The sequence below is a fragment of the Coloeus monedula genome, assembly GCF_965178545.1.
Source record: "Coloeus monedula genome assembly, chromosome: 3".
In the NCBI taxonomy this organism is placed as follows: Eukaryota; Metazoa; Chordata; class Aves; order Passeriformes; family Corvidae; genus Coloeus; species Coloeus monedula.
In genome coordinates this window covers 29,928,791-29,952,047 of record NC_138783.1, presented here as the reverse complement: position 1 = coordinate 29,952,047, position 23,257 = coordinate 29,928,791, and the positions used below count along the sequence as shown (strand labels likewise).

The 23,257-nt window shown below is 40.8% G+C and overlaps 1 protein-coding gene across 2 annotated transcripts in view; it reads left to right on the top strand.

Moving 5' to 3' along the window:
* TSPAN9 (tetraspanin 9) overlaps positions 1-23,257 on the top strand; it is a 172,391-nt gene that overhangs the window by 26,223 nt on the left and 122,911 nt on the right. Inside the window, exon 3 of one of the 2 annotated variants that reach the window (XM_082279206.1) lies at positions 14,658-14,806. The exons of the other annotated variant lie outside the window; for it this stretch is intronic. Coding sequence (XP_082135332.1) covers positions 14,722-14,806 — 85 coding nt within the window. The 5' untranslated portion in view covers positions 14,658-14,721. The remainder of the gene's footprint in view (positions 1-14,657; positions 14,807-23,257) is intronic. 2 annotated transcript variants of the gene reach the window in all.

The following is a 23,257-nucleotide window of genomic DNA, read 5'->3' as shown; positions in this document are numbered from 1 at the left end:
ATTTTATTTCTGATCAGCTTTGACTTGTGATTAGTTACAGCTTCCCATAACCAATGCTGTCATAGCAGTTTTTATTCTGGGTCATAAACAGTGATTGTAAACCCTAAAAATAAAAACAACAAAAAAACCCCTAAGAAGAAATGTGTTTGCAAGAAGATTTATTTCTGACATGAGTCACAGTTCATGAACTTCTCCCAGATGAGCTCATCATGGGAAATCTTCAGTAGGAATACTGGTATCTAAGTCACTCCGATACTACCTGCTTCTCAGTGACATAAGGTTCTGTGGATCAGCACATCTGCACTATGCAACTGTGTTCCTAAAGTAATCTTACAGCTTCTTCCTTCTGTTTGAAGCTAAATCTGCTTGAAATGTATTTATTCATGACTTGCATGTGTTCTTAGTTGTAGGAGGTACCTTAGACTTCAAGAAATATCTGCGATAGTTTTAAATTCAGTTTTTTTAATAATGGAAATTGTTTTCAGTGGTTCCTAAAAAGATGGTACTAGAAGGTTTGAGTGTAGAAACATTTGAAGATTTATCAGTTGAATTCTGACAATACACATAAAGTGCATGTTTTTAGAGGAACAGAAAGGATTGTCAGTGGCACCTCTTTGGTTTTTTCTGGATATGTAAATTATATTTCGTGTTGAAAGAGGCCACCTATGTTTTTATGTATAAACCAAGAGACACATATATGATAGGAATAGGTAGTGTGTGATTTATGTCCTAACAATTCCTCTGGTGATTTCATGATGATGCCTTTTCCTGGTCTTAAAACCAAGAGTCAAACTTGGTTAGAAGGGAAAAAGGGGTTTTACTTTGGTATTTATTTTAAGGATCCTTAGGTGCACACATCCAGGTTGAATGCACTCAAATGCACACCACAATGCCCCCCCCCAGAGATCGGGTCTAACATTATAGGTCTTACTAATTAACATATCTATCAAAGATTCCCCAATGAGAGGCTCGAATTGAGCCCCCCTCCCCAAGAAACCTTCCCCTGGATGGTTCTATCTTAGTTTACAAATTGTTCTGGAGAGGACCTTGGGGTCTGGGGCACACTGATCCCTGACTACGAAGCTCCTAAGATGTTTAGTCTCCTAACTGAACAAACAAGTCCAAGAATGTAGGCAAAAAGCACTAAGAATACAGAAGTTGTAAAGAGGTAGAACAGGGGTATAAAAGAAAAGGCAACAAATCATCATGGCATCAATGAAGTTCTGGTGAGTGTATTGGTTCAAAATGGATTTGAAGATCCTTAAGTGGAAGTAAAATTGGCAAGACTTTGCAAAACACATTTCCAAGAAAAAGGAACACAAATGATGGTTGCCAGAGAGAGCCTATTAAATGAAATCCCGTGTTCTCAGTTACTTCAGTGGTCAAGTGAGATGTCCAGAATATCTGCATGGTAGAGGGATTTGTTGAAAAAAGCTGTGCTCGATAGGCATTTTTCATTTGTTGGGTTTTGGTTTTTTGGAGTTTTTTTTTTTTGGTTGGTTGGTTGGTTTTGTTATTAACAGCAATGTGTTTATTGAAAGCCTGTAAGAGCATATTTTGTGGTATAGTTCCTGCAGCTGAAAATGAAATGCAGATAAAAGGACTGTTTATAAGTCAGTCACACCTTATCTCCAACACCTCCTTTTGCTGGAGTTTGGGATGAATGAAAAAGCATGTCCCTGTGTGTCCAAATGAATTTGAACTGTGCTGGACTCTCAGTGGACATGAACAAATCGAATCTAGAACTTGTCTTTGAGACTTCCCTCTTTGGTAGTTTAGTTTATCTCCAAGGCCAAGTTGTTACAGCAGCAGTTGTCAGCAGGGCTCAGTTTCTTGGATAATTCTCTCTCATGTAGTTTGCCTGTAATTATTAAAATCTGAACCTTGAATTTTTAAACTTACAAGTACAGGCCATTGAAACATGAGCCCAGTGTGCTCAAGTGGCACTGTGTCACCTCATAAATGAGCCCTGGCCTTCTGTGCCAGCTGCAGGGCCTGTGCGGCATCACTCCATGTAGGTCGCAGCAGTCCAGTTTTGAGGTGACAAGTTCATGCATCACTGTGGCAAGATGTGACTGGGGCCAGCAATGACAGGCAGTGCAGTACAATGAGATGAAAATGAAAAATAGTTCTGTTCGCTATAGCCTCTAGTTGACACATGTTCCTGACAAATTCTTACTTTGGTTTTGCTTAAGTACCCAATATATTGTTCTAATAGCATTCTTACAGAACTGGTTGATCTGAAAATTACTCTGGAGCTAACAGCTTATAAGGAGTTCTAGCTAATGGTGTGGCAAGGATCTAAAATGGGGATAGTACAGCTTTACGCTGTATTAATTATAACTGCACAGGGACGTAGGATTTCAGGAGTCTTGGAAGAAACTTCAAAGACAAAAGTTAGAAAAGAAACAGAATAGAATAGAGTATTTCAGTTGAAGGGACCTAAACCTATGACCTAGCCCAACTGCCTGATAACTTCAGGGCTGGCCAGAAGTTAAAGCATGTTATTAAGGGCATTTCCCAAATGCTTCTTAAACAGACAGGGATGGGGCATCGATCACTTACCCAGGGAGCCTGGGGGTTGCAGTGTCTGACCACCCTCTTAGTAAAGATGTGCTTCCTAATGTAAAGTCTGAGCCTTCCCTTGTACAGCTTTGAACCATTCCCAGCTTTGTTGCCCTCCTCTGGATGCATTTCTCCTCCTTCCCATCCCTCTTACACTGCAGGGCCCAGAACTGCTGCCAGCACCCCGGGTGAGGCCGCACCAGCGCTGAGCACAGCGGATGATCCCCCCTTCTGGCCGGCTGTGCTGCCGTGTTTGATGCCCCCAGGACACGGCTTTGGCCCTCTGGGCTGCCCGGGCACACCCTGCTGACTCTCACTGAGCTGCTGCCCACCAGCACCCCCAGGGCCCTCCCTGCAGGGCGGGCGCTCTCCAGACGCTCCTCTCCCAGCTTGTGCTTGTGCCTGCAGTTACTCCATGCCAGGTGCAGGATCCGGCATTTGTTCCTGAGAAATTTCGTGCCAGGGATGATTGCCCAGTGCTCTATGCAGATTCCTCTTCAAGGCCTCTTGTCCCTCCAGAGAATCAACAGCGCCTTCTGGTTTAGCATTGACAGCAAACTTGCTGATGGTGCCTTCAGCTCCTGCATCCAGATCACTGATAAACACACTGCACAGAACTGTCCCTGGAACTGAACCCTGCAAAACCCCACTGGTCTCCAGTCACCAGCCAAGTGTAGCCCCATTCACTGCACCCCTTTGAGCTCTGCCCTTCAGCCAATTCTTCACCCAGCACAGTGTGAACCTGCTCATACGACAGCTGGGACAGCTTGTGCAGGAGGATGCTGTGAGGGATGGTATCCAAAGCTTTACTAAAATCCTGAAAAACCTAACACACCAAAGATTGGATTAACACCCTACAGTGTTCGTGTAGAAGCTATTAAAACTAAACTGTTCTGAGATCTAGACAGAGTCTCTCACAAGCTGTACATATTTTTTTTTCTTTCTGTCTTTGCATACAGCTCACAGATTCTCTGAACCTCTTAGCAGTGTGGCCATTTAATAGGAAGGGAAAAAAAGAAATGAGAGTAGAAAAAAACAAAACACAAAAGAAAAAATTCGCTTTTTATATGTACAGTTAACTTTTATAAGTAGAACAGATGCTGTTTTGTATGGGTTTTTTCCCCTCCCTTTCTGTAAAACTGACAACCTACATAAAAATTAGGATGTGGGACATGCCAGACTGATGGACATTTAATCAAATCTATATAATCTGTTATTAGTCTGTATGTCTGAGGCTATCAAAAAGAAATCAAAACAGATTAATTTTCACCATTTAAAAGTTTCTAATTTTTAAATTTATTTTAACCAGAAATTAGGCTGAATGAATGATTGACTCAACAATCAGTAAATACTTAAGTATTCAAACTGTCTTCAGGGTCATGGATAACTCAGCCATAGCTAGGAAAACTCACAGTACTCGTAAAATTTTAAGTCTGGTCCTGGCTTCTTCTTCTCTTGTTTAATTTTTTTAGTCCCATTCATTTATTCCTGCAGTGCTCTATAACTGCTGTCTTTCTGTAAACATACATAGGTTAGAGATATTCAATTTGGTTTAAGCAGCATTCTCATGGGCAGTTTGCCAGGAACTCAAAGGCTTCACCTAAATTGCACATTGCTGGGAATAATCTGACTCTCAGCTTCTCTTATCTTTTGTTTGTTTCTTGCTTAGACCTCTGTCTGGCTTTTTACTGGGTCAAGACAAGTAGCAGTGATTGGTGGTATCTATAATTCCAATAGTCTGCAGCTTCATAGTCTATTTGGAGGCAGGTACAGAGCACAGATCCTGGAGCTAATAGAAGAAATTTCCACCCAGTTCCCACATTTTGTTATAGTCCCTACTGGGAGAGTGCACTGGCTGTCAGAGCATAATAGAGCATCCACAGCTTCAGCTGTAATTTGTTAACAGTCTGATTTCAGCTCATTAAGAAATCCAGTGCAGCTTCCAGCCACAGTAATTCTAATGCCCTGGGACATAGTGTCTCATCAGTGTGTTCCCTGACCGTGGTATGAGGCTGTATGTATTTGAGATGTAGGTTGGAAGGGTTGGTCAGGAAATAGGTTTTGTCTGGACAACAGTTCAGACTCACTTTATATTGCTCTTTAAGGTATCATCTAGAGAATAGATTTTCTAGGATAAAACATGTCTTTGCTTGGCAGATGAAAATGGATTTTTTAATACTCTCTGCTACTTATTTTTTAAAGCATAAGTCATCCCTCCCTGATGTGATGGAACAACTTAAAATTAGTGTTTCTTTTTGTTTCTCTGGTGAGGTCACTGGGGGTTATTTTCTGTTGCAGTTTGAGCTCACAGAGAGGGCTTTGAAACAATAATGTCTGGATTCTGAAACACTTGAAAAAACGTATCTGAACCTGTGCCACTGCAGGACTGCATGAGCTGAGCCTTGAAGAGAAATTATGGTATTTCAGTGCAGTCATGAAGACTGACAGTATAGAAATGCCTCAAATCCCAAATAGTTACTCTCTATTCATAGATAAATTTACTGAAAACTAAACTTCTGTCTTAACGAAAAGGCATGTTCTGGCAGCAGGACAATTTTTACTTTTGATGAGAAAGAGACTGATTATCTAAGTGGGATTTTACAAAAATTTTTGTGTGCCTGATTATCATGATTAAAAAGCATGCAGAGGAATAGCTGATTCAGTGCATACACTTTTTCCTCTGCTTTCCAGTGATATCTCCATTATTCACCTTGAGCAGATGTAAGCTGAACCCAAAGCATACCTTGCTTTGTCCCTCTTTTTTCCTCTCCCCTGGCTGCTGGGAATCTTTAACTGTGTACATATGCAGAACTGTGGCACCCTGATTTGTATAGATTTAAACCCTCTACCACCCCAAAATTAGGAGAGAATCCAGAAGCTGTGTGCTTCAAATCAGGTAGATAGCTCATTGAGAATTCTTGTACCCAGCTAGGCAAGCCCCGAGAGCTTGAAAACAATTACAGAGAGAAGGTAAACTTTAAGATAAAGCACAACAGCTTTGTGGAAGTCTTGACTTTCTGGATGAAAAGTGGGGGAAAGCAGATTGGGGAAAATTCTGTTGTTTTCCTTTATTAGAGATTTAAGATGAATGCATTCCCTATTTTAAAGCCCTGCATTTAGTGACTGTGGCTAATGTGCTCCTCAGGGCCAGCAGTAACACAGACATCTGCATGAGAAATGTTAAACCTGCAGCCATTGTGTTTAGTGAGCTTCCCAAATGATAAGAAGATGCCTGCCTTTACTACTGATATTTGATCAGTGTCTTGACATTTCCTGGAGCGAGCACATAAATTAATTTTTGTCCTTTGATTTCCTATCTGTTGATTTATCAGGGCCCTTTCTAATTGCATCATAATGCAGTATGCAAGAAAAGGGTTTATTTGTCAATAGTTAGGGCTGTAGTAGCTTGTCTAAGATACGAAGGCTGTGAAAGCTTGCAGGCTTTCAGGTGTAACAGAAGAGTGGAGGAAGTGCTCAGCAGATAAAAGCGCCTCTGAGTCACAGAATACAAACTCAGTTGGGTTTGAAAGCAAACACAAGAACCAGGACCAGTTTGTGGGAAGAAGAGACCTCAGGAAAAATTAATTTAAGCAGCCAGCAGGTAGTGTAGGAGTTGCTGCTTCACTTCTGCCTATACAGTATTAATAGCAATTACTGTTATTAATATAAAACAAAGTTGCCCCATGAACAACCGGGTGTATTTGAAGGTGGACCAGTGAGCTGATACTTCTAAACTCCATCAGATATATAGGAAAAGCAGAATGCCTGGGGATGTGTTTAACCCTTTTAACAGTGACATGAAAAGTCCTCACTTCTGCTGGAAAGGTTCGATTTTTGCTCACTGGCTCTGCTGATGGCCAGCTGTCGTACCCAGTGCTGGTTTGTTTTGCCAGTGATTTTATTTAGAGTGGCTCTGCGCTGACTGAACATCAGCTCTTTTAGTATCAAATAGAAAGCCTTTAACTAAGCTTCTTAATGCTGTCATGTCTGGGTCGGAGAAAAAAAGTGGTTGAATGTTAGCAAGATTTTGTGTGGATGGCCCAGATCTTATTACAGATGTTACACGAAACTAATAGTAGTTTACTTGGATTTTCTTCACAATTAGATTGCAGTCTTGCCATTCTTGACCATTTACTTTCTTGGATGTTCAAAGTTCACATTTTTAAAGTTCATGGGGTAGATACAGTAACTATAAAGCAGATAAGTAACACTCAAGGTTGTGTAGATGACAAAAGAAGATGGGGGGTGTTAATGGTTCAACTGTGTGTAAGGCAGCCTGAGAGAAAATTCAAAGTCGGAACTTCTCAGGAGAGATGAGCTTGTAAAAAAAGGAATTTCTTTGTGGTAAAACAACTTGATGTTTCCACAGGTAAACATGAAAAACAGGAGGCTTGTGCAGACTGGCAAGTAATTTGCTGGAATGTCAGTAAGCTACTTCAGTGTAACTGTGTCAACCAAGTGAATTACGCTTCGGGAGCTGCTTTGCAAAAAGCAAACTCGGGAATAGGAGCCATTCAGTATCATGGAAAACAAATTGGAACTGTAAGAGTTGGGGAAAAAAAAAGCATAATGCTGTAAGTGCACTGTGGATATGCAGTAATAACCATACAGTAGCTCAGTATTGCAGCTTATTTATTATACTATAAGCCTTTTTATTTGTAGAGGTATATCAGTAAGTTTCCTGTTGGAGCTGCAGTTTAAATCAGTTCTTTAAGTGGAAAGATACACAGTGGCAAGTTGAATTTTGCTGATGTGATGACACAGAGTATAAATTTCCAATCTGTGCCAATTTAAGTGTGGGATTGAGGCAGACAGCATGTCTACATTGGCAAAACCGAGGTGCAGACAAATGACCCCAAGTCTTCATTGGCCTATTGATGGCAGTACTTGCCTAAGTAGTGCTTTGTGGTCAGTGTGCTCTGCCCATGCAGTCGCTAGTGCTCATTAGAGCTCTAGCCTTGCTTTCAGCTTCTTGGATTTCTTTCTGTAAGCATTGTTAAAGGGCATTGCAGGCAAAGGCTGTGGCGTGGAAACTGTTGATACGTGTGAGGCTGGATCTGTGCTGCAGAATGCAGCTCTAAGTGGAGATCCTTGAGGCAATAATAGAGACTGCAGCTTCAGACTGTGTGACATGGTGTGGCTTGGTACACTCAGTTGCTTTCATGTGTGTCAGCTACAGTCCAGCATTCCAGTCCTGTGTCAAAATGCAGTGCCTCAGGAGATACCCTTGCACCTCTGCGAGACTTTCATCCTTTAAAAACGAAGCAAAACAAAAAAGAATTAAATTGTTGACCCTGGGGTCTTCAAGATACATGTAATAAATTAATTTTCTTTTGAACTGTAACCAGAACTGACCTCAGGCTCAGTTGAAATGAAATAACTTAAGGGATAGCTGCAGAAATGGAAAAAGTCTTTTGTTAGAATAGTCTCCAGCATTCAGCTGGGGAAACTGTTGAGCTTTTCATTGAAACTGTAGTGTTTCTCTTCCTTATGTAAATCATGCCTCTGGCCACAGGGCTTATTTCCACTGTCGCTGTGTGGCTGGTTCTCCAACATGCAGTGTACATGGACAGTGCTGTTTTTATTGGCTCAAAACTTCCTGCTGTTTGTCTGCAACAAAGATGCTGCATCAACTTCTGGCTCACTACAGCTGGAACAGGGAACTGCCAAAACACTCTTGAAAATAAAAACCAAAAGGCCTATGTAAATGTGGTGGTCAAACAGCTAAGAATGAAAAAACCACCGCAACCTTTTTTTCCCCTTTGGCCCCCCTTTTTCTTCTTTCTTTTCTCACTCTTTCCTGTAGACTACCTGAGCTTTAATTAATAGATGCAGGAAGGACAGAACCTTTGCTGGTGTGTACAACTGAAGTGTGTCATAAAGAAGGGTGTTTATTACCATTCCCTGTCTAGATGTGGGATCACAAAGCGTCGGTAGCTCTAAGTGACCTGATGTAGGTACCTGTGAAGTCCCTGTTGCAAATAAGAAGCCAAAAATCTCCTGCAGCCAATATGCCATGGTTTTTGACTTGACCTGTTAAACCACAAACCTTCATTTGAAGGAATAACTTCTAATTAAAAACTTGTTTGCCATTCACTCTGCTACTCTTGTCTTCCTGAGTTTTTTATAGTCTTGTTTTTAATAACCTGGGCTATTGCAGCTTCTCTCAAGACTTTTACTAACGTGTAAGTGCTAAACAACACCTCTTTCATTTGAAAGATGAGGCAGCAAGGAATTATAGTTTAGGGTGTTTCTTTTCAGTGAACATGCTGCACTACATTTATATGCCTGCTGTGGAATGTCATTACATATTCCATAACTCAGTGTCGCTCGCATCAGAGAGCTACAGTGCAGGCTAGGATGTGTTTTATCTGTTGGCTGGCTGCATCTCTGTAAGACTACAGACTAATGCTCCATCTCCATTTGAGGTAGGAGGGCAGTGGGAGCAAGATGAAGTGTCGCAGCAGTACTCATGCTTAATCCAGTTCCCAGAAATGACAAAAGGCAATATGCCATCTGATACATTTCATGCACAGTGGTCTCAACCACCAAGGCCTGGCCGCTTGCCAATGAAGACCTGAGCAGGGCTGAGTTTCAGAATGTGCTTGGGGTGGTCATGAATGTCAAGTTTCTGATGCCTCTCTGAAATGAGATGTAGTAACAGCTGTGCATTCCTATCCTGCTGCAGAACAGGAGGGGGATTCATGTTCTGATTCATATTCATTTGCTAGAGGGAGCTTCTGATTGCCTTCCAGGTGGTGGTCAACTGGGTCTTGCTTGGTTGTCTTGAGAAGTGTCTGTTACATCAGGAAACTTCAGGAACTGGGAGTGAAGGAAGAGGGAGAGAAATAGTCAGCAGTCTTCAGAGAGCATTTTACCAGGAGGAGTGTGTTGGCTGTCTAAGGCAACAGCAGTTAATACAAAAGGTTACAATCAGGGGGAGTGGGAAAGTCTGTTCCTAGTCCTTGAAACTGCTTGGTGATGATGGTATAGTAGTTTTGTCAGCCTCTGCTTCAGTATTTCCATCTGCTAGATGGAATGCTGCTTGTGAGACATATTCAGCTTGACAAAATGAAGTTCCTTTCGTGCAGCCAGTTTACTAGGGATTGTATTTTTCCGTTATAACTTTGTGTAGCCCTTGTGCAGAAAAAGGGTGTTGGCATGAAAAAAAGAGTAAAAGATAGTAACTTCAACATTTCTGCTTTTGTTTCACATAATACATCATCACCACTACTTGTTTAAAAGCTTTCGAACAAGTTTTTGTCTCTACAAGTTAGATGCTGTTATTCTTGCGGGAATTACTCTATTTCCCCCACCTTTAAAACTTGCAATAACCTGCTGATTCAGAAATGAGTGTGTCCCTTGGCATCGTGTTCTTTCATAGCTCTATCCTTTCCCTTCTTCAGGTATTCAATCTAATTACTGTCAGTGCAACAGCTGCTGCCTCTGCTCTGCTGAAATCTGTGTCTGTTCATTCCAGCGAGTTTCCTGCTCATATCCAGGCTCAGCTGAGAGGGACCCTCCGCCTGTGCCTCCTGCTTTTGTCTCCTGCTAACTAATGACATAAAGCATTTCGGTATACAGTTTGCATTAATAAGATGGAAACAAAAATTGCCCCACAAAAACACAAACAAGCACTGAAAAAAACTGTGTTGGGTGAGACAGTGGCTTCTTTGGAACCTTGTTTTGATAACCTTAGATTGGGAAAAAAATCCCACTGTGCATCTTCATGTCTCACTGAACTCTTTCTTTAGTGAGTTAAGATCAGCTCCCTTTCCCGCCAGCTCATTGTTTGATCAGGAGCTTGCAAGTGCCCAAGATGCAGGGCAACACAAAGAGATGTTGTGTCTGTTCACGTAGCATAAGTATATATATATATAGGACAGGGCAGTCTGAAAATGTAATTAAATGTAATAAAAAAAAAAAGGAGTGGCGGTAAAAAACATGCATGCATTATTCTAATCCTGCTCCCTTCAGAACAAAGAACAAATGTGGCTGCTGCAACTCCAGTTGCAGTCTGTTCTTAGCTTATAAGCATGCATGAGAGGAATCAATTCAATAGAAAGTAAATGTACAATCACAAAATAATTACAGTAATGTGTTTAAGGATGGTCTCCTGTAAGCTTGCTTTCTTTGCTCTTTCTCTGTTCACTCCAAAGCTCATTATAAAAAGTATAATGTGGAAATAAGGGATGGGGGAAAAAACCCAAGCCAGTCTCTGTTTTGCTTTTGAGCCATGTGAAGAATGCCTTCAAAGGTGTTAGTTTATTTTATGTATGTTGTTTAGTTAGGTTATTTGTTCCTCTACACAAAAAATTCAAATGCACCAGGAGTATGGTGGAAGAAAGATTTTTTTTTTCTGAAATGGGGGAAACAGAGATGGGAAATAAGAGGATAGGGAGCACAGTAAAGCTTTGTCCTTTCTCTCTGCCACTCATCCTTTTTGATTTCAAAGCTATTTTGCCTTTGTTTAATTTCTCATTAAAACTCAGTCTTTCAAGCTTATTTTTCACAGCCCTGGAGACCAGAATCAGAATCTCCACTCACTTCCCACCCTGCTACAGCCTTCCTGTACAAACTGGAATTAAAAAAAAAAAACAACCCTGCAATTTCAGAATATACAGCCAAACTGAAGTTGCCAACACTGGATACATGTTCTAAGGTGCATCTAAGGAATGGAGGTCATTTCACTGATGCTACCTAGTATTGCACACTTGTTTGTATGGAAGTTGCCATGGAGTTAACTCCTCCATCTTCTACCCATTCCTACCCTCCCATCAGTAGATGATGGTTTCCTCTGCTCATACTTAAATAACTCGTCAAACTGACATAATAGGAACATGCTGGAATTTGTAGGTGACATGAGCATTTAAATTGTCTCCTTGTCAAGGTAAGAGCTGGTTTTTTGCTTTTGTTTTCATGAGGCAGAAAAAGAGAAAATTGCCATTTGCCTGGGATTTCTCGATGACCTGAATATATGAGTCCCCAAGGCTGCAGTCCTGTTTTTGGTATAGACCCTGTCACTCACAAAGTAGCACAGACAGCCCCCTACTCCTGCACCCCCTGCACTGTGGATCCTCCCGTTGTTAGCCCTGGATGTAGAGTCCATCCGTGAGCAGGTCTTCCAGGTGACTTCCAGACTTGAGTGTCTCCAAAAGTTGGCCAGAACCACGCTAATCTCTCCAGAATCAAGTTCCACTAGTTGCCTGACTCCCAGAGACACATGCATACCTGTCTGCCAAGCCGCCTAGTTTAACTACCTGCTTAGCCAGCAAGTAGCTGCTGGCTAGTGTGGCTTTATAGTTCCTAGCAATTACACACCCACTGTGACACCACACATGCATTTAAGACCTGTAGTCCCACTCCAAAATCATCACCATCTACAGGAAGGTGAATAAGTAGGCTCACCAACCTTTGGATACCAATCATTCCCACACAGAGTGGAAAAAAATATTTTTTCCCCCTCATTTATCTTTTTTTTAATGACTCTTATTCAAGAATTTTAAACTATTAGGTAGCTGCAAAACCCCTTTGTGTAGGACATGACAGTGATGGATGCTTGGCTTTCTGGTCATCTTTGCATTTATTTTTTTGTTAAGGTATTTTCTGTAGTGTTTATCATCAGCTTATTTATGTGCTTATATAAAAAAGATTCATGACGAATGATGACCTGACAGGGCTGATGATAACAATTCTGAGTAGTTTATTTATGTGCTACTACTTTTTTTGCTGTAACTGCTAAAATACAAGAGGGATGAAAAGGATGTGGGAACTCCAAAAATACCTCTTTCTTAGGCTGTTTTTACCCAGCTGTTAGTTTGGTCCCAGTCCTTCAGTTTCCCCCTCAACTCTATCTGCTTTCTCTCTTTCCTTTTTCCCCCTTCCACTCTCCAATCTGCTGCAGCTGTTAGAATTTCATCATTGTCTCCAAATACCACATTTCTCATTTGCAGCACATCCCCTTCTGTGCTAAGGGGGATGTCATTTGTGTTCATTCTCTGTTTCCCCCATTTCAGAAAAAAAAAATCTTTCTTCCACCATACTCCTGGTGCATTTGAATTTTTTGTGTAGAGGAACAAATAACCTAAGTAAACAACATATGCTAAGGGGGATGTCACATGCTTTGCATGGGTATTATTGTCAGATGATCTGCAGCCATAGCAGTTCTTACACATTTGATTGCAGCAAGGGTCAATTCCTTGGTAAGAGGCACACGTAAGATGCATAAATATTGAAGGATGAGGTTTGCAGACTTGCTGGCAGAAAGTGGTTGCACCTTTTTGTTCTCATGTTCTGCTTTTCAGATGCCTTTGCCCTGTAGTTAGCCTTATCAGCATTTGATTTAACACTGGATGCCAGCATATTTATTCCTTTTGGCAGTTTTAGTGCCATGTCACTCACTGACTGTCACAGTTGTATCATATTAGATGGCTTATCCTAAAAAGCTATTTCAGATATGAAACCACTGCTCATTCTAATATACTTTATCTGTATATCTGTTGGGGTTTTTTTCCAGCTGATTTTTAGGTTTGTGTGCACTTTGAATCAATGGCTTTTGTGAATTTCTTTCTGCTCACTGTCTTCATTTCTGCCTGATACCGATTTTGCACTTACTCTGGCTTTCCCAAAAAAACCCTGGTAGTGCCCTTGCTCTTTCCTTACAGTCCTCCATAATTAGAGTCTCTGATGGAGTCCTGCAGGTTTGGCAGGGCATCCTGATTTGGACTTGGGGGTCAGCTTGGAGTTCTGAGTTACTCTTAGCTTGGTTCTATCTTCCTCCCACAAACTGGCCTAAAATAGATGTTAATTACAGTGTTTCTTTGCTACCCTCTGGTTCTCTTTAAGAGAGGTCCTACTCTCCTCAGGCTACAATGCCTGTAGATTTAACTTACTGGACCACTGGGAGGAGAAACTTATTCCAGGGAACAGAATAGGCCTTCAAGTCCAAATTGGTTTGTACCTGCACATGTAGTCCACATGTGTGTATCTATGTGCCAAAATAAACCATGTGACCTTGGATGTACAGAATGAAGTCATGGAACATCTGTGCTCACTGATGCAAAGCTTCTGTTTGTACTGAAAGCACCATGTCATTATATATTGCCTCATTTCTACATTGGATGCATATTGTGAATTCTGTTGTGCAAATACAACCTTATTTTGTGCAGTCTAAGTTTAAAGCAAAATACTTCTGTCTGGACTTGTCGTCTTCTATTCTTCCCTCTCAAAAAATGCCAAGGGCATTTGCACAACACTTTTGACATTTCCAGGTATTTTTCTTTTTTCTGTCATGTTTGTTTCATTAAATCCTTTGTAAAGAGACAGTGGATGCAACTCCTTTTGCAGTGTTAGTTCTCTGTATAATGCATGGGCTTAGGACACTTTCCAGTCTCTCTGCCCCCAGCCTATCCTGGTGCATAGGGTTATCCCTCTTCAGGTGCAAGACTTCACATTTCCTTTTGTCACTTTTCATGAGGTTCCTGTGAGCCCATATCTCCAGCCTGTCAAGGTCCCTGTGAATGGTGGTATAACCATCTGGTGTATCAGCAAATCTTCTTGATTTTGTATCATCAGCAAATTTGTCAAGGGGAGACAATGGCAGTGGCAAATACACCTTCACAAAACTCTCATTTACTTTGGTAGCTCAGAGTGAAAGCAGGATCTTGCCAGGTGACCTAGGGAGAAAGAGTGTTAGCTGGATGCAGTATAACTCCATTGTGTAAAGTTTAAAAAAGTTTTCCTCCACCTCAGGGCTCTTGGATTTCTGTGCTGATGAGGACTGTGTGTGACCTTTCTATGTTTTAATTATTCAGGAAGGATGTCCTACACTACAGAGTGCCTGTTAATAAAAAGTCTGAAATAAATGCTTCAAATGACTACTTTTGGTGCTTACTTTAGATCCTGTAAGTCAAGGAGATCCTAGCTGGAAATCCTTATGAGACTCTAGGAAGCCCTGAGGGGCTGCAGGTGTTACTCCCAGTTCATAAGTAATGCTCAGCACATTTTGAGTTACAGGAAATGTGATTTTTTTGTAAATATATAGAGATTCATGACTATCTTGGATGGACCTTTCTGTTTCTTACTTTTACTAGTCAGGAGGGACCTGCTCTCTTCAGCAGTCTGCGACTTGTTGGCCACGTGGCTTTGATATGCTCCATGCAGGACAGAATGCCCAGCTCTCCTCCACCTGGTGTTGAATGCTGCTGGTTGAAAATCGCATCTGCTATGGCTAATGCTCACAGTAAGCAGTCCTGAAAGTGCATTTTTACCTTGTGTTTCTTGACCTAGAGGTTCTGGGGAAATCACTTTAAACAACGTGTTTAAACTCTGCAAGCCTTGGTCTGAAAACAGGTGTTTAAAACTGATTGCCAACTTGCTTTGGGGATGTGGACTTAATTGGTTCATTCTGCTAACAATGTTTTTAATGGACTTATCTCTTACAAGTCTCATCAAGTCCTCTCTGCTTTCTCCTGCCAAATAAGTATTCCCTAATAATCCCCAAATCTCTTCCTTCATCTTCATTATTTATTTGCTTGTTTAATAAATAATTTTTTTTCTCCCAGAAGCCTAAACTGACTTACATGTGAGCTGCTCCTTGGCTGAACCACATAGCAGTTGCTGTATGGTGTGCTGTATTTATTAGTGTTCTCTGAAAAATTGCTGATGCTCCAGAAAATTAGGGCTACACAGTGATGTTCCTGAGGCATGTGAAGGTGTCTTGGGAGAATAACATGAAACAGGTCTTGCATGTCTCTGCTGTGCTAAAACAAGAGGGAAGCAGTTAATTCTGGGCTTCCTGTGTTGTACCAAGCTTCTCATTTCTAAAGCTGTCAAAGAAATTCTTGGCTATTTGCAGGATTATGGGCTGGATTTCCTGTAGAACCCCACACTGCAAGTGCCTTCCTACTAGAGTGAAACATTAGTAACTAATAACTGATTCATTTAAACTGTTACCTAGACATTCTGCAGAATTGCTTCCTAAACAATCTGAATAAACATTTTGAACGACGTTATTTTAAAATTCAGTTGATCTAATTTATTTTCCACGAGTGTATCTTTAGAATAGAATAGTCTATTTCAGTTGGAAACTTACTTCAGATAAACTTCTGCTCTGTCAGCATCCTAATGGAGGAATTGCACACAGGATCTGCAGCATCTTTCCCAAGGAAAGAAAAGGAAGGAAATGTAGATTTGCAGATTTTGTCCATGTCACTCACTCACAAATAGGTCCCTGCAGAATAATAAAGAGCTCAGTGCCATTGACTTTTTAATTTTTTTAGCTAAACAATCACAGGCTTCACATAGTATAAAGGTCCCTCTAGCTGGGTACCATTTTAGGAGACCTCTATATTATATTACATGTTTCTAGCTGCTGGTTCAAATTTCTAAAGTAGGATTTTTCTGATTACAAGCTAAAGTTTGAATTTCCAGCCCCACTGAATCTCCCTCCAAATCTGCTGACTCTGCCAGGCAGACTGATGTTTTACTGGATTTGTTAATGTTCAAGCTGCATTCTTACCATTCTTTTCTCACAGGAAAATATCTGTAAATAACTCTGTCTAAAATTTCTTACTCTGCTGGGTTTCCTGTCACTCTCAGGAACTTTAGTGCCTTCTTTATTTTAAGTGTTAGTATATCTCCAAGAATAACCAGCTGAGGGTATGATGATGGATCAGTGCCATTTGGGTAAAGAAGCGTATGTTGAAATGTGCTTTTCCTACCTTGTTTTAGAGGTACATAGTATCACTTTATCCTTGCATATATTAAGGGAGATTTTTATTTCTAGGTTTTAATCTTAAAGTAGGATTATTGTAACACTAGTTTCTTCCTTTGTTTCCTGCATGAGTCACTGGTTCTGTTAAGGTTTAGTGATTGAATCTCACCCAAAAAGCCTTTCGCCCCCACCTCCCCCCCAGTTCTAAAGTTTTCAACCACAAATGCCATTATCAAAAATTACATTTATTGTATCAAGAACAAGGAGTCCAGTTTAACTAGGAAAAAGTTGCAAAGCTGTTGCTGAGTATAAAGTTGAATTTAAAGGTTTCTTCCCCTTCAAGACAATTGGACAAATTTATTTAGTCTCGTTTCTAGTCTTTTGTTTCATCCCCAAAACTACACTTTGTAGTTCCTTTTGATTCAAAATAGATGCACTAATGAACTCTATCAATAGAGCTATGTTTAGGCCAACATTTTTTGAACTTCTGCACTTCTAAAACAAAGACTTCAATATATTTCCCTTTTTTTATATTAAAAGATTTTGTGAGAAGATTGTGGATGATTGAGAGTTTTACAAATTAACCTTAAGTGTGAATTTCAGAACTTTAAAGCAGACAGATTTCAAAAGTTAGTCAGTATTCTCTGTTTGGACCACTGCCAACCCTCGTTGCACTTGGGAGGTGGGGTTTCTGTGTTTTTCTGAAGAGTTCTTTTGAAACTTTCTCTCAAAAAACCCCAAATCATCTATTTGTTATCCAGTTTCAAAAACTTGATAGAACATCCAAGAAGTGCTAGGAAGTTCACACTCATCAGGGCCATTATCTTGAATATATGCTGTCTTTTTGTGACTTTTCAGTCCTTCTAAGGGTTGCCATGGGAGTCAGTCAGCAAACTGGTGAGGACCTTCTACAGCACTGTGCTGGGACGAGGACAAAATGGATTAAACAAGGTTAAACAATGCTTTGGTTTGAGAGAGTTCTGTTGCTCCAGCTTTTAGCTGCAGTGTGGCAGCGTTCCTGCTTGTGTCAGGAGTGTGGTTGGAGCACGAGTGTAGGAAGTGTGCATTATCTGTGCTCTGAGCATGTGAGGAGTTCCCCACAGCTGAGTGCCTGAGCTGGATGAAAGCTTTACCACATTCCTCAGCTCTTGAGAGTGGAACTTTCTGCATTGAAAGGGTGGGATGCCTGTAGCTGATGGAAGTCCCGAGCTTGGCGAGTCATGGTCTTCTTACGAACGGCACCTCGGGAATTTCAGGATCTTTGGGTTTTCTGCTCTCAGTAGACAAGCCTGGTTAGTCAGCTGTATGTAGAGGGGAACGTGTTGTACTTGTACATTCTCCTGTAGCAGGTGGGCAATTATATGCAAGAATGACACAGTAATAAGAACTACAAGCACGAGCTGTTTTAAGGTAAGATCTTCTTGCTCTGGTTGGCTGGCAATTTGGACTTAATTGGAACTTATTTTATTATTCTGATAATTTATATTTAATCTAAATGCATCGTGCTGGCTGATAGGAGTATATTAAATGTAGCAAATCTTCTGCTGGGTAGTCTATAATACAAGACTGTATTACTGACTTTTCAAGAGCTGGCAGGCTTTTTACAGGCCAAATTATCATGCAAAATGTCTGGGAGCATATGATTTATGCCAAAGGTGCTGTAAGATTGCATAAATTTAAGACTTTTATTCTCAACTATTGCATTCATACACTAAAATAATTATAGGGTGCTGACGATGCAGCACCATTTAAGAAAATGAATGACTTAATTTTACTTAAGTCTATTGTTAAAGATAAAACTATGCTACTGTATTAAAAAAAAAAGAAAAGAACAGCCCTGCACAAGATGATGAAGTGCTGTCAAGTCATAGATCATAACACTGCAACTGGGAGTTGCTCTCTGTGGAGGAATTTGATTGGTTTAACATCCTTTTTTTAGAGTGTCCTTACATGATCAAACAGTTTATACAATGCTAAAATTTGGTGAGACCTCTGTTGCTGTAAACCTTTCATATTGACTATCCAAGAGCATGGCCAGCAGTTGGATCTGAACCGACTCACTGCTAAACCTGCTATAATTATTCATAATCATTGTCTAGGAGTGGGGGTGGGGATATCATTATTTCTGGCACAAAGATGCTGAGAAGCAGGAAATTACTAGGTCTTGTGTATACACCTGATGGTTGGCACTTGAGTGTGAGCACCTACACCATCAAGCTGAACTCAAGACTGCCTGCTTGACCATGTTCTATTTGGAAACCAGCTTCCTGTGTGTGGGGGGGGTATTGTTTGGGCTGTAGGAATCCAGATTACCTTCTGGTTGACTGTAGGAGAACTTGTCTGTCCACTGAGGCATGGGGTTTGTGTGGCCTGCAGGGGAGGGAAGAACTTGACAGGCTATTGGCACAGAAACAGTCAGTTGTGTTGTCCTCACCCTTACAAACAGGTTCACTTTTCCAGAAAAGTACTTGGTTTTCCTGATGTGACCTACCAGATGAAAAACATGAGTAAATTATGAAGAAGAACTGAAGGGGGGAAAAAAAAATCCCCACCAAGTTACATCTGCAGTGAAGAACAGCCTGAAGAGGTAACTGAACCAAAGAGCTTGGACAGTCAGTGACAGGACAAAGAAATGATGCTGAGAGATGGTCCATGTCAAGCCCAAATGTGTTCAGCCAGTGTCAAACAGAAGCAGCAGCCATCATTCAGCAGTCCTCAGGTGTCCCAAGTGGAAGCAATGGAGCTGGAGAGGAGGAAGGGTAGGGAAGGATGGATGGTACAGATGTTTTCTTGTACCATTTCTTGACCCCCTGTACTCCCTTACACAAGGACCCTGAGAGCAAATGCGGTGTTAACAAGACAAGTCTGCAGTGCATCACAAGCAGTTGCCCCTTCAGCTGTTTCTCACTCACCATCAACATTGAAATGGGAAACAGGAAAAAGAGCAATGGGAGAGGAGTAATAGGTAAATAGCTGATGCTATTTACTAGCAGTTCTTTCCAGGTCAGCGTGACACTGACAATCCAAGTCCCAGCCACGCTAGAAATTTTGGTAAGAGCTCAGATATTTAATATTTGAGGTGGTCTTTCTAGTTTAAGTTGTGATAGATGTATCTTAACAATTTTTATATATTTCTTTGCTTCACATCAATCATCTGGTTTTATTTATCATATTTCCAATTCTGAGCACTCCAATTGTCTTTTTTAAAAGTAAACCTTGAGTATTTATCTGCCAGAACAGAGTGGCATTGATATAAACGCATATACTGGTGCTCTGTTTTCCCAGCCTTCCAGAAAATTGCTGGTCAGCAATACCTACAGGGAAATATATGGTCTTCAGGTGATTTAAGTGAGGTGTGTGCACTTAAAGGCTTTTGTGGAACTGTGCTGGATTTTTCTAAGATGAATTTAATTCCAGCTCTTATAAAACAAGTGAAGGAACTGCAAAAAGCTTGACAGTTGCAAGAGAGTGACCTATAGTAGGATGATCTCTAAAGAAGGAAGAATGAGCAGCGTCACATTTTTTTCTCTCATCTGTGCTGCTTAAAGAAAGCTTGGAAGATTATTTCCATGTTTTTGCCACTTATAACAATACAAACTCAGATCTGACTAAACATCAAAAGATATTTTCAGTAGTTGGAGAGTAGTGGCATCACAGCTTTCAAATTAATTTTGAAATAAATTATTACTTGAAGATCCCTATTTTTTTTTTCCTTAATGTAATTCAAGCACTTTCTGAATTCATTGAGAATTTTTAAGGATAGAAGAACCACAAGTCCATAGCAGAATTGCCTATTTCCATATAGACATATACAGTATATTTTCATATATTCATGTACAGTGAAAAGCAAACTTTATCATTCTGCTATGTTAAACATGTCCAAAACCTGTTGAGAAAAATCCTTTTTTTTTTGTAGTGCGGTTTTAAGTTCCCCATTTTATAAGTGAAATAAAATAGAACTTATGTGGATTAGTTTTTTTCCCCATTATTAATTTAGTTGTTATTCTCTGGGAAAAGATAGATTTGGTGTTAGCTTTGGTGCTAGTTTTGGCAGGGAAATGGGAAATAAGAAAATGGTTTTACTGCCTCATCATATAATGAATGGTCCACTGATTAAGAATTTCAATTTCCATGTGTTTTGCATTATGTTAAAACCTCAAAAACTACTTATTAGCTGGTGTAATATTTAATTTAGGATTATGTGAAATCGGATGTGGTTTGAAATCTGGAAATGAGTTAAAACTGTAAAAATTCATTACACGGTTATATAAGGCTACGTTAATTGTGCTGGAGGCTTAAAGAATAATGTTTTTAAAAACATGCTTTGCATTTAAAATTAGCATTAGGGCAAAGAATCTATTATATGTCTAAGTTTATTTGTTAGTCACTGTGTTGAAGTATAAAAATGGAACTTATCACTGTGTTTCAAGGTTTGGGGTATTTTTAGTTAGGAAGAAACCAAGCTGTTTTTTCTTTCTTTTTTCCCCCTGTTAGTCTACAACTTCATGTGAGGTTGTGTTGGGGTTTAGCCCCAATGATCAGCTAAGTCCCACGCAGCTGCTTGCTCCCCGTGGGATGGTGGAGAGAATGGGAAGTGTAAAAGAGAGAGAACTCATGGGTTGAGATAAAGACAGTTTAATAGGGAAAGCACAGTCTGAGTACTCAAGCAAAGCAAAACAAGGAATCATTCACCACTTCCCATGGGCAGGCAAGTCTTCAGCCATCCGCGGAACAGTGAGGCTCCATCACAGGTAACAGTGACCGGGGAAGACAAAGGCCATCACTCTGAGTATTCCCGCCTTCCTTCTTCTTTCCTGAGCTCTACATACTAAGCAGGACACTATATGGTCTGGGAGATCCCTTGGGTCAGTTGGGGTCAGCTGTCCTGGCTGTGTCCCCTCCCAACTGCTTGTGCACCCACAGCCTCCTCGCTGGCGGGGTGGGGTGAGGAGCAGAGTCTTACTGCTGTGCAAGCACTGCTTAGCAGCTAAAAAAAAGCCAACAAAAAACTCTGTGTTATCAGCACTGTTTCCAGCACAAATCCCATACCAGCCCCACACCAGTTACTGTGAAGAAAATTAACTGTACCCCAGCCAAAACCAGCACAGGTGGTGATGAAACAGAAGTAGTTTAAGGTGCAGTGTGAACAGTAGCTTCTCAGAAAATACTGCTGCTGTCAAAGGTGATATCACCCAGTTCTATTCTACAATTTATTTAACAGCAAACCTGGAATACTTGAATATGTCTATCTAATTAAAAATATTTTAATAGCTTGGCAATTTTTAGATCTGAGAAGTTGTCATAACTTGGAATTTTTAGTAATTTCAGTTGAGGTGAAAATATACCTTAAACTTGCAGATGTATCTGATTTACTGAAAGCGTTGAGACACAAGGCAGTCATTGTTCATAATATGGGTTCACATGGGGAAAGTGCTGCTTAACCAACTTCCTTTTATGACAAGGTCACCCACCTTGTTGACCAAAGGAAGCCCTTTTTTTTTTTTTTTTTTTTTTAAATTTTATCAAAGCTTTAGGTTCTTCCTCTCACAGTGTCCTTCTGGATACACTGTCCAGCAGACATCCAGACAAGTTCATAGGACATGGAGTGAGCAAAGGGCTGTCAGGTGGGGCTCACGGGGTTATAGCAAATAGAGTTACATCAGCCTGGCAGTCAGTCACCAGTAGAGTTCCCCATGACTCAGTTTTAAGGCCAGTGCTCTTTAATGTCTTCATAAACTATCTGGGCACTGGAATCAAATGTACCTTAAGGAAGTTTGCTGATGAGGAGGAGCTGTGGGCACCTTCAAGGGCAGGGAGACCTTACAGAGAGATCTGGATAGCCTGGGGAGCTGAACAGTCATCAATCACATAAAATTTAGCAAGGGAAAGTGCCACATTCTCCACCTGGGATGGGACAATCCTGGTCGTCTCTCTGGTCACCAGTGACAGGACACAATGGAATGAAAGTAAATGAAATGAAGCTACATCAGGGGAAGTTCAGCTTGGACATTAGGAACAGGTTCTTCACTGAGAAGATGGTCAGCCACAGGAACAGGCTCCCCAGGGAAGTGGTCACAGCATCAGATCTGTCAGATTTAAGGAGCATCTAGCTGAAGCTCTTAGTCATATGGTCTAGTTTTAGGCAGTTTTGTGAGGAGCAGGGAATTGGACTTGATGATCGTTATGGGTCCCTTCCAGCCTTAGATAGTCTGTGATTCTAGGATTCATTCTTTTGCCTACTATGTGGAAAATGACATGGCTCTTATGTAAAATGCAGCAACCACCTGCCAAGTTGTTCATAGAATGTTAAAGAATTCATTTTCCTTTCATTACTGTGCACACCTTTGCTTTTTTTGTGTTTTGATTTTAAAATGTAGCTGTCTGCATTCAGCCTTTTGCATTTGAAAGATGAACAAAGATTTGGGATAATGTTAATTCCTGCAAGGTCTGGTGTAAAAGTGCTGAAATATACTTTTTAGCTGCTTTGTGAGGCTTTTGGAGAGCCTGGTTTCCCATTAGGGTTTCAGTTTCAGAATGGAAAAGACACGTGTAGCAAGCAGTCTCTGCATTGCCGTGCTGCAGCAGAATCCCATAACGTGAGGTATCTGCCTGTAATTCAAAACTTCAAGAGGGATCCAGCTGAAGCAACAAAGGTCCCACTTTTGGCATTTGTGCAGCAGCTGCCTGGGCATTGTGCCATTCATCAGAGGCAATGCACATTCCCTCTCAATCCTGCTGTGATTCCCTTCCTCCCTCCTGTTTCAAATGCTTTCGTAGAGCTGAACAGTGTGAACTTTCATCAGAGGAGGTGAAAGTGGTGTTGCTCATTCTGAACATGCTGGGATTGTTTTCCCAAGTTCAAGTCCCACTGAAGGTTTATTCCTGTTTTTCTCCTCCCATTTGCTCCCTTTTAGCCCTAGAGTTGACTTACTCTTTGGTGTAATTACATGAAAAAAGCTAAGAGCCTTTTCCAGGCAA